Below are 11251 nucleotides of genomic sequence, written 5' to 3'. Positions count from 1 at the left end.
CAGAGCCCTGGGTGAGTAAACCGGGAGTTCCCCTACTTCTCCAGGCAGGCCAGAGCCGTTCAGGCCCCCTTCTCCACATCCCTTTCTTCCTCTGCTCTTATTCGTGTGCTTGGAAGGTGCAGTAGATTCTTGTCCTCTTCGAGATTATTAAAGCAGGGATCCCTGCTTGGGGAGGGATTTTCAAAAGGTTTCACTGCCCAGCCCTTAAAACAGTGTCCTACTCCTAGCTGTCTGTGTCAACTCAGAAACATTGTTCCTTTTTCTTCGTGTATAAGCTTTCTCTCTCTCCCTTGCTTTCTTTTTCATTTTCCCACTTTTACAATTTTCCTAGCTTTACAGAATTTCCTCCTTCACCTTCACCTGTAAATCTATGTAGGCAATAAGTATTTTGAAGCTAGTGAAGCTAAGGGTCTTCTTAGTCATTTAATGTTGTTGTTAACAAGTGACTTAAAATATCTGCATATTTTTCCTTCTTCTCCCATAGGCTGAACAGTCATGACAGCTGAAAAGACTATTCCTATAATTAATGGCAAGCCAGAAGATGTTTTAGACCCAGAAGCCTCAAGTACCAGCCTTGTCCACAGCAACGATAAGAAAGTTCATGAAAGAGGCCACTGGAACAATAAGGTTGAATTTGTGCTTTCTGTGGCAGGGGAGATTATTGGGTTGGGAAATGTATGGAGATTCCCATATCTTTGCTACAAGAATGGAGGAGGTAAGATGGCATCATATATTGATTTACAGCTCACCATAAACACCTAGGGAATAAACTCTTAAGGATGTTTTAGGGTGATTCCTTGCACTAGTAAGAGAGATGTGGAGGAGACTAAGAGGATTTAGTGTATGTGTGGGTAGGGAACTATTAAGCATATGAGTACCAAGAAAAAAATGTGGTTTCCCTTCTCCCCAAATATTGTATTTTTATTTTTTTTTAGTAGAAAACTTGCATGTTTTCCTGTATTTTTTTTTTTTTTTAATGCAGAAGTAACCAGTTAAAATAGAACGTTGTGTTTTCTTCTGCATGTGGATTTAGACTCAAGCATGCTTACCTAAGTATGACGTAGAAAAGAAAGTAGCAGTTTATTTTTCAAAGCGGCATAGTTTGGAGAGGATGAATATTATTTCAGAGGATTCTACTACAAGAATTTATTTATTTATTTATATTGGTCGTAAGAAAACTCCTTTAAGTCAACCATATTTCTTCTAGCCATTACTTCCCAAATCAGTACCGTAGGTTAAGGGAAGATATAAAGCTATCTCTCAATGAGGAGAGCAGGCTCTATACAATTTAAAATAAGACAGTAAAGTCTGTTCTTTTCTTTTTCAAATAAGAAAGGTATAATATGTAGAGCGTATTAGTTATGTACCTTATGTAGCTGATACCTAACTGTAACAATTAATAGTCATATCAATGACTTGAGTAGAAATGAGGAAAGAAAAACAAAAATTAAACTTAGAGTTCTGTGAACTGGATTCAACAGTCTCCCACTTAAGGTCTGAATCAGTGCTAGCGTAAGCATATATCCTGGAAGAAAGGTAATATGTTCAGTGGCTGATTTATGCAAAGGTATCTTTAACAGGTTTGCTAACAGAGCTGTGCCAAATTTCCTTTCCTCGTCCCTTAGGCATAACACGTTATAATTGTGTTTTGGCTTAGTGAAAAAGTTGTTGCTTAAGTATCTTACTTCATTGCTACTGCATTCTTCAAGAATAGAATTAGCATGTGTGGTTTGATTGGTCGTGTCCTGACACCATGGGAAATTTGCCATTGACTTCAGTTTTCTTTAGTGTTGCCTTGGTCTTTGATCTTTGGCTATCACCTGTATTTTTTTTGTAACTCTTTAAAATGCCATACTGGAATTAGACCAGAACTGGTTTTGTTTGATGCACAATTGTTTCAACAATACTGAAAACTACTTAGTATATAATATATGAAAACAACGGTCAGATACGTGAGCTAGTTATGAAATAACTTGCTAGGTACAGAACAAATCTGGAAGCAGTAATAGGCAACTTTGAGGTCTGAGCTTTCTCTGGCATGTGCTCTAAACCATAACAGGAAGTATAGGCGTGAGCTTCTATAACTTTATCAAGTGTCCATAATAACAAATTATTCTAATTAGGAAAACTAATTCATTTTAATGTTTTGCATTAGATATTAAAATCTTATCTGTTTGCAAGCAGTGAAACTTGATGCCCTTTGATTTTTCCTGATGTTATTTATCTATTGTAAAGGAGTTGGAGAAAGAGAATGAAAGTCAATGCGTTAAATTTCAACAAGTTTCCCTGTGAAGTTCACTAGGTTTGAGCATGAGTGGGCCAAGCCGGATTTTGTACTGGACAGCAGTTCTCAAATTATGTCTTGTAAGGATTTTTTTTTAAAACCACTTGTACAGTGAATCACATAGAGAAACTGTTTTTAGGTGCACAGATAACATTCTTTGTAGTCTACATGTATTGTTTGAGATACAACTGAGATTCAACTATACACAAACTGTCTGGCTGAGCTAAGAGATTACTCATGAAGATATCTCTATTGATGTGCTGGGTCTGAAGAAAGTAACTGCAAGACAAAGCTGGTGTATTTAGTTGTGTTAACTTTGTCATTGAAGTGACTAAAGTACTACTATTGTTACAGGTTGTGGGTGTCTTTTGTTGTTGTTTTGTCATTTTTTTAATGTTCATGAGCAGGATACCTATTTGTATTGCAGCTGTAGAAATTTTCCTGAAGTATATTCAGAAACATTTTGTTCATAGTTCAGTTTCTGAGAGGTTTAGTATCACAGAAGTAGCTAGTAAGGTGTTATTCACTAATGATCAAAACAGTCTTTCGGACTCTCATTGGAAGAGTACTTGCTATTGCTAGTACTCTGAAGAACTGGTCAGTGTATGCAGCAATGTAAAATACATCTTGCTAGAAAAAACTTCTGTGCAGTACTTCACTGTGCTGCTTTACTGGTTAAACCAGTAAGTCTTTGTTCATCAGTGTAAGTAAAAATATCAGAAACAGTTATTTTATGATTTCTTCTTAATATGTGTTTTCTCCTTTCCTTGTTTCAGTCTTAGGCAGATAGTAGCTTGCTTTCCACATCATCCTTTGACTCAGGAAAAAATCTAAGTAGCTGGGGAATGAGGAAAAAAATATTTTGGCCTTATGTTAATGGATTCTCTACGTATTGGAAAGACTAAATTTCATTTCTTATTATTTAGGTTCAGTTCTAAATGGAATATGTAAAATCCACATTATTAGAAAGTGACATTATGCCTAACATGGATCTTCTGTCACTTCTTCTGCATACTTCAGTCATGTTCTTTAACTGCCATACCTAATAACATGATTAATCATGAAACAATACAGTACTTCTAATGCTCCTGCTATGTGTTAATAAGAGAATGGTGTTTTGTTATATATAGCTCTTCAGCACTGAATTGTACTGCTCATTATCCTTGCTGAACTTTACTGTCAACATGTAATGAAAAAGTTGATGGTCAATTTCTAGCTGATAACGCCAAGTCCAGCTTTCTTCCTCTGTGTGAGGTTTATTTCAAAATTCCCTTCTTAAAATTTTCACCATCAGGTTTATCTAAATAACCTGCACAGTACTTCTTGGATTTCACTTTCATAATGCTCCTTCTTCCCTGCTTTCCTGAGAAGAGCAAGAAAGAGAAGAGAAGATAGGGTAGACTGATTGATGATGATCAGTGTGGGATGGTGTGGTTGAGCAAGAATTTGGTCTTTCCTGTGCTTGAGAGAAAGATTAGCAGAATATAGCCTATACTGAGAAATTTTGTTATGGTTTTTAGGGGGAGAGAAAGGAGGGGGGGGGATGGGGGTGAGTTTTTGTGTGTATGGTCTGCCTTTTTTTTTTTTTTCCTCCATGATAGTGGCCTAACTTTTGGTATCTGGTGCTATGAATAAACACTTTCTGCACTTCTAGCACAACACCTGACAATTGGTTAACAGATGATTCTTCCTTTATTAAGTGAACAATTTCTTACTAAACTGTCAAGAAAGTATGTTCATTATAACCAATACCACCTCAATGTTTGCTTGTAGGTGCTTTCCTCATCCCATATGTGGTTTTCTTTATTTGCTGTGGAATACCAGTTTTTTTTTTGGAGACAGCCTTGGGACAGTTTACTAGTGAAGGAGGCATTACCTGCTGGAGGAAAGTTTGCCCTTTGTTTGAAGGTAACAAACTTTTCTGTGTTCTACTTCAAAAGAACGCATTAAGTTTTTTGTTTGTTTTTTAATCAGTATTGAATTTAGGATATACTTAAACTGTTTGCTTTTAAATTATCCAAAAAGTAAAAGGTTTCTATTCTCTCTCCCTCCCCTCCAGGAATTGGATATGCTACCCAAGTTATAGAGGCGCATCTAAATGTATACTACATCATCATTTTAGCATGGGCTATATTCTATCTGTTTAACTGCTTTACTACAGAGCTTCCTTGGGCTACGTGTGGGCATGAATGGAATACAGGTAAGACCTCAGTAGAGATCACTGCTGAACAAATCAATTATTTCCAACTAATTGATAAATTAAAGTGTTTGGAACAGAACTATTGTGGTAGAAAACTCTCTGCAAATGGATCAGTCACATCACGCTACTTACATCATGATAAATGAATCCTGGAGTGAAAGCTTAGTGATTTATTGTATAAACATTGTATATTAAGTGTGTGTGTGTTTATATATGTGTGTGTGTGTGTATATATATAAGTATAATATGTATAATATACGGCATTGTATAAGTGTTTTTTCCTGTGTAATATAATGTCAGATAGGAAAAGAAGGCTTTGTTTTTTGTTAATTCTGTAAAATATTCTGGCTAGATCCCAGGATTCTCATTTGCAATCATATCTATTCTCCCTGAATACAGTGAGTGAATTCAACTGCAGAGTTGAAGACAGGTTACAATCTTGCTCTTTAACTCTGTGAAATCAGGAGTTTAAATGGAGAAGAAAGTATTAAACAAAGAGCTGTGGATTTGCTCTTTTTAATACCAAATGTTAAGGAATAATGTGCCTAAAGCTGCCTCTGATAACTTAGTCAAATAATCCTTAATGCATGCAAAGTAACCTCTTGCATCAAAGATGAGGTGTGTATTCATAAGGCTTTTCAGTATAGGGTCTGCATCTGTCCTTTCACTGATAATTTCATGTTACTGATAATGCTCTACCTTTTTTAGTGCATAACAAATATTTATGGGTGAGAATGCATACTAATGCTGTTATTTATAGGCTCCTAAAGTTTTTACTTTTACCTTTATATTAGTCTGATTTCAAATCATGTATCAATTATACATTCATAGTTTTTATTAATTGGACATTATCGTGTTTGAGCAAACCTAAAAGTGTCCGAAATCTGTTGCATTTTAGGTTATGTTAAGGAACTAGCTCATCACCCAATAGGTGTGGAAGGTTTCAGTATAATTTTTGGCATCCCTGCAAAGGAGCTTAGCCAGCATTGATCAAACAACAAGTGTCATTTCAATAATGCTGAGCTGTTCTGATCTTCTTTTTCTGTATTAGAGATAATAAGTCAAAGAGTGACTTTGCACTTGTCATGTTAAGGCAAAGTGGAAGCTTGTTGCTGGCAGTTTCATAAGCCAATCATTGTCATTGGCTATTGAACCATTGGTTGGAGTAGAAGTGTGTTGTGCTTCTCAATCAGTTACTTCAGTTTCTCAAAGCTTCTTTCTCTTGCCTCAGATGTTTTGTTTTATTGGTCTTTGCCATTGCAACCATGCATTTGGAGAGCATTACAGGAGAATGTAACATACTGTGTGGATATTTTTCTAGCACAGATCTATGATCTTGTGATCAAAATATGCTGTTGCAGAAGTAGTAGCTGACACATTTTAGAGCACCTAGAAATCCTTTTAACCACATGGTGCAAATCTGTTATAGAATGGTGGCTTTACAAGATGTACAAGAAAAAATGTACATGTACATTTACATGTCAATATAGCAAACGCTTTTTTGTTGTTCTTTTACAGAAAACTGTGTGGAATTTCAAAAACTTAATATGAGCAACTGCAGTCAAGTTTCTTTACAAAATGCCACTTCTCCGGTGATGGAATTTTGGGAGTAAGTGCACATAAACTTTATGCTTGATCTGACTGTTCATTATCTTCCAATATTTTGGTTGTTTACAGGTACCTTAAGATACCTTATAAGCTTATAGCACTTAGTGGTATGAGTTCAGCTGGAAATTGTCTCATACAGTCTAAGAGAGTCAGGATGAGAGGTTTAACTCTTTTTAGAAGATACAAGGAAAGGAATTCCATATTCTGAAAGAACATAGAACAAAGTGTGCCACTTGCTTGGGAGCTTGGCTCCTGCTGCTGGAGGAAAGAGCCTCAAACACATACTAATGAGGCAGAGGTGAAAGAAAGAGGATGATTTTAATTTATTTTTTTCTTGGGGATGTTTCCTCTCTTTTAACGGTTGCATCTTCATCCTTGTTTGAGCTAACAAATATTATGTCTTTATTTTTGAATGAACTGTGTAAGTGTTAGTTATCTAGCTGTAATAATAACAGGAGACCTTAACTCTCTTGTCTCTTTGATTATGGTTTCTAGTTAGAGTAATAGAAGATAATTATCTCTTGACAAAATATGGACTGCTACTGTGATGACACATTTTTTCTTACTATAAATATTTAATTAGTGCATGTGTAGTTGCATACTTGTTCCTTGCAAGGCTCAGTGTTTGTTAAGACAGTCACAGAAATGGAATGCTACTTTTAATATGAAGTCACCTCACAATTCAAAGGAACTTGTTACAAAATTCTAGGTTACTAAATATTCTTGAGGGCCATTGTAACTTACCAATTCTATTAACGAGGTAGAAACATATTCTGAGGCTATGTGCTCAGGTTTTTTTAATTTTTCTTTCCAGAACTGCAATAGCTACACTTTGAAAGGGCTATAAATTAAGACTATCCTACAAAGAGAACTCTACATTGATGTCATTTTTTGAATGTTAGCGTATGCTACTGTCTTTACTTCTGAAGTCTCTTAGTCTTGCTACCTCAGCTTTCTTAGTCTTTGTGGGTAGTAGTTATTGGTTCAGTAAATAGTGCTATTATATATATATATATATATATATATATATATATATATATATATATATATAATATGAATACACATATAAGGCAGTTATAATGCTTTATACAGTTTTGATTATACATTAATAATAAGAAATAATTCTAGGTAATTGTATTTTTTTCTCTGATAAAATTTCAATAATCTGAACACCTAGTTTGTTAAATCAAAACATACCTACTCTACTCACTTCCCAGATAACGTTTCAGAACAAAGAATTTTAGGCTGCATCTCCTATTACTACAGATCCATCATTTTAACACAAACATATTATGTCTTTGGGATAACTAAAACTACGATTATTTTTTTTTAAATATATAGTTAGAGTAAATGAACAAAGTATTTTCTCCAGTACTAGCCTTATTTACTCACTGTGTTTATTTACTTATTCAACAATATTCAGAACTTAGTAACTGAATGTAACTCCAGCTGTCTAGGGAAACAGGCAATACTTAGTTAATTTATATGGAGAGTAAAAGTAAAGTTTTATATTTCTGGTTTGTTGAAGGTTTATTTTGTCATTGTTTTGTGTGTTTGTGTGTGTGGTTTTAGTTCTTTGGGGGGGGGGGTAGATTGTCTAATTTACCATGACAATGTTATTTTGACCCACATACATATAAATTCTAAGCATGTCCTCTCTCAAAATTCTCTAAAAATGAAACTAAAAAAGATTCTATAGCTAAAACTGGATTATAGTTATAGTGAGTTTTGAATCCTTCAAATTGTGGTTGTACTTGACTACCTTGACTATTTGATTTAAGCTGAGTTAGGAATGAATTATGAAACTAGAAATGGTAATCAGATATTTTTTTTGTGATTTCTTTTCTGGTCTTATGTATACATATAAATACACACTCCAAAATCTTTAAAGTCATCAAAAAGCCCCAAAACAACAACAAAAAAAAAACACCACCTTTTGTTATTATATTTATTTTTTTAATCTGTGGACAAGGTTTTTATAATACTAACAGTTCACTGGCCAAACCTGTTTGAGATATTAAACTTCTCCACTTTCTGTATCCAAGCAAAACTGTTGCATGAATTTTCAGCCTTGAAAAATGAACATCTTGTCTTGCTGAGAATGATTTTTGCCTTGCTAACATTTTTGTACGCTTTTGCATGGCTTCGAAATTTAGAATAGACACAACCAACTAGTTTAGAAGTGGAAGAACAAACTTTGTCGAACACTAGGACTAGTTTTGAATTAAAATGACTACTCCGAATGAACAGAAGATTATAGTTATATATTTTATACATATCAGACATGCATGGTAGAGCTCTGTACAAATGTACAGTGCAGATCTGAAAGTAGTTAATACATAGTAAATATATTACCAGACTACTTAATTTTTACAGCAAGTCGTCTTTTGATCTGTAGATAAATGTTGCCAGAAATGTTATTTCACTTAGCCTGAAGTCTTGTTCGCTTGGTGTTGCTTTACCACTTCATAAATGCTAGTGTTAGGAATCATAACTTTATTAAGAGACTCTGAAAGAAATAGTGAAAGGAAAGTTGATGGGCTAAACCGGACAAAGCTGCTGTTAGCTACTATTTTCAGAAGTTGTGTAGATAGTGTGTGAGAATCTTCACTGCTGGAATAACCAATCAGAGCACTGAATTAATTTGCATAATGACCAGGTTCCTTACAATTAATTAAATTGATGCCTGTGAAGAGAAGGTAGAAGTACTAATTTTCTTCTGAACAACACCACCATTCAAAACCTTCTTTATGTTTTGCTGTCTGTATGATAAAGTCGGCAACTGAAACTCATGTTGAAATGAAAATGAAAGTCATGGCCGCAGTATATCTAATTTTTTGTGGAAAGGGCCAGCTGGGTTAAAAAGTTTTGTGGTCTATTAGCATCTACGTTTGAGATTATCTATGAACTAGAGTGGTGATTGCTGTAAGTAGTGATCCAATTTGCTTACTGTATGTTATCCAATTTTTTGTAGAGCTGAATAGTTCATTTGTTACCTGTCAGGCTGATCTTAATTTTTTTCCTTTGATCATATCACCTTACCACAGTCTTCTAGGGTATTCATAATATCTTCATATATATATATATATATATATATATATATATATATATATATATATATATATATATATATATATATATATATATATGTAATTATAATTTAAAAACAAACACAAGGCAAAAAAACTCAAATCCAAACAATAAAAACCCTTTACAGTTGGAGAGCACTCACTATTTACAGAAATGCAAGTGCTCTGAATCTGAGTTAATAATGGTGAAGGATATACAGGTTGCTATGTATTACAAAGCAGACTAGACTGGCATTCTGTAAACGCCATCAGAGGTTACTAACAGTGGCACAAGTTGGATTTGTGTGTGCGTAAATGAATACACAAGTCCCCAGATGAATGTCTTTACTTCTGGCTTAGAAAAGGAGTCATCTTTTTTCTCTCTTCTTTTTTTTTTTTTTTTTTTTTTCTTCTCTCCTTCCTTTAACTGGTATTATTATATATCGTTCATCTAGACTAGAAGGCTCAGGCCTTTTTATTTCTGACTGGAAGCAAATCCAAATCCTTAGGTGGTTTGTGGATTGCAGATAAATACTTCAGCCTCTCTGCTGATATATTTCTTGCTTTTATTGCTTCTGTGGCTTGGGCTATTCCTAAAACTATTGCTGGAGTCAAACAGTAATTTGCCCAAGTGCAGTGAAGACTAAGAAAATACTCTGCAGTACTATGAAGCTTTTATAGCATGCTGACTAATAATTGGCCTTCCTCAGGTCTGTATAGACTACGTTGTTTCCTTGCTAGTCTAATAGGTATAGGCTCACTTCCTCTTAGAATTCGACATTTTCTACCAGCTTTGGTGGCTGGGTCACACAGAAGATGAAAGCCTGTTTATTGTCTTGGATGGATTTTTTGTTTGTTTATTAAAACAAAAACAGACTCTAGAGATAAGTAGGTTCTAGGTGCTATTTTCCCCTTGGTACATTCAAAAGCCTCTAATTATGAATCCAAAGATTGCAAAAATTAAAATATTTTTGTGAGCTTGTAATTGATAACTACTTATATGTAGCTACACATCCAAAATGGCCTGAGCCTGCTGAAGGAACAGCAGGCAAAGTTGAGGGGGTTGGTCCCATTTTACTTGTTTTCCTGCTTAGTTAAAATGTCTTTTCCTGTTAATGATTGTTTTAAGATTTCATTTGAGTTATCTGACTTGTCACTGACCACAGATGTCAATGTTGACAATTCTGGAAAAAATCAGGAACTTAAAGAGGATTTCTAACCTTCCTTAAAAAGTCATAGTATTGATAAGTTTCACATTCCATCTGCATATACGTTTTTCAAAGGTAAACAGCTGAATCGATCAAAATTCACTTTTTATGCTACAAGTTAATGTTGTGTTACAGAGAAAGATAGGCAAGAGTCTGAAAACTTCACTTTTCATTTCATAGTGGTGCCCAGCATTCAGAGACTGTCCAGACTGTCCAGTTAATTACTGCTCATTTTCTCATTTTGTTGTTCTTATCCTAAAGGGTTAGCCTGATAAAGCTTTTTTTTTTTTTTTTTTAATTAATTTCACAGTATGTCACATTCATTTTTTATTGTTCAAACTTTAAAGTAGCTGCAGTAATAATAGAGATGTTGATCATTTTTGATATGTTAAAGCAGTCCCATGAAAGAGAGCTGTAGCCATGGATGCAGCTATCTTTATAGCCTGGAAAACAGAGAAGAGAAAATCTACATTGTGATGTGTGCTTTGCTAGGTGCGGAAACTAGCAGGTATACATGTAGGGGATAGCAACTCTATCTGTGTGCTCTTCTGGCTGTTACTCTGGTCTGTCACCATGGACAGGAATTTGAGGTTTCTTGTGCCTGGGAAGGGAGCTGGATAGACAGAGGACCCATGGTTTTGTGGTTGATTCCACCTCAATAGTTTGTTATTGGCTGTATAACAACAACTTAGTCCTCTGCTAAAGAAGGTCTAGTTGTTGGCCTGTCATCCTCTGAAGGCAGTGACATATCCTTACCATTTCCAAGTAAAGCCTAGTGAGAAAAAACATTTTTTTTTTTTTTTTTTTTTGTTTAGGGAAAAGAAAAGGGGCTGTTCTCAGCAAAAAGGAAAAGGCACAAACCCTTTCCTTGCAAAGTCAAAGA

At 34.7% G+C, this 11251-nt stretch overlaps 1 protein-coding gene across 1 annotated transcript in view; it reads left to right on the top strand.

Moving 5' to 3' along the window:
• Positions 1 to 495: 495 nt before the first annotated feature.
• Positions 496 to 11251, top strand: part of SLC6A11 (solute carrier family 6 member 11) — a gene marked incomplete at both ends in the record, with an annotated part of 92399 nt that continues 81643 nt past the window's right edge. Inside the window, 4 exons of the mRNA XM_084292494.1 lie at positions 496 to 715; positions 4058 to 4192; positions 4344 to 4484; positions 6003 to 6093. Of these exons, the coding sequence (XP_084148620.1) occupies positions 496 to 715; positions 4058 to 4192; positions 4344 to 4484; positions 6003 to 6093 (587 nt within the window). The remainder of the gene's footprint in view (positions 716 to 4057; positions 4193 to 4343; positions 4485 to 6002; positions 6094 to 11251) is intronic.

This window comes from Netta rufina, assembly GCF_964035555.1.
Source record: "Netta rufina genome assembly, chromosome: 10".
Classification (NCBI taxonomy): Eukaryota; Metazoa; Chordata; class Aves; order Anseriformes; family Anatidae; genus Netta; species Netta rufina.
The sequence above is the reverse complement of the archived record's forward strand: the minus strand, read 5'-3'. Positions and strand labels throughout refer to the sequence as shown.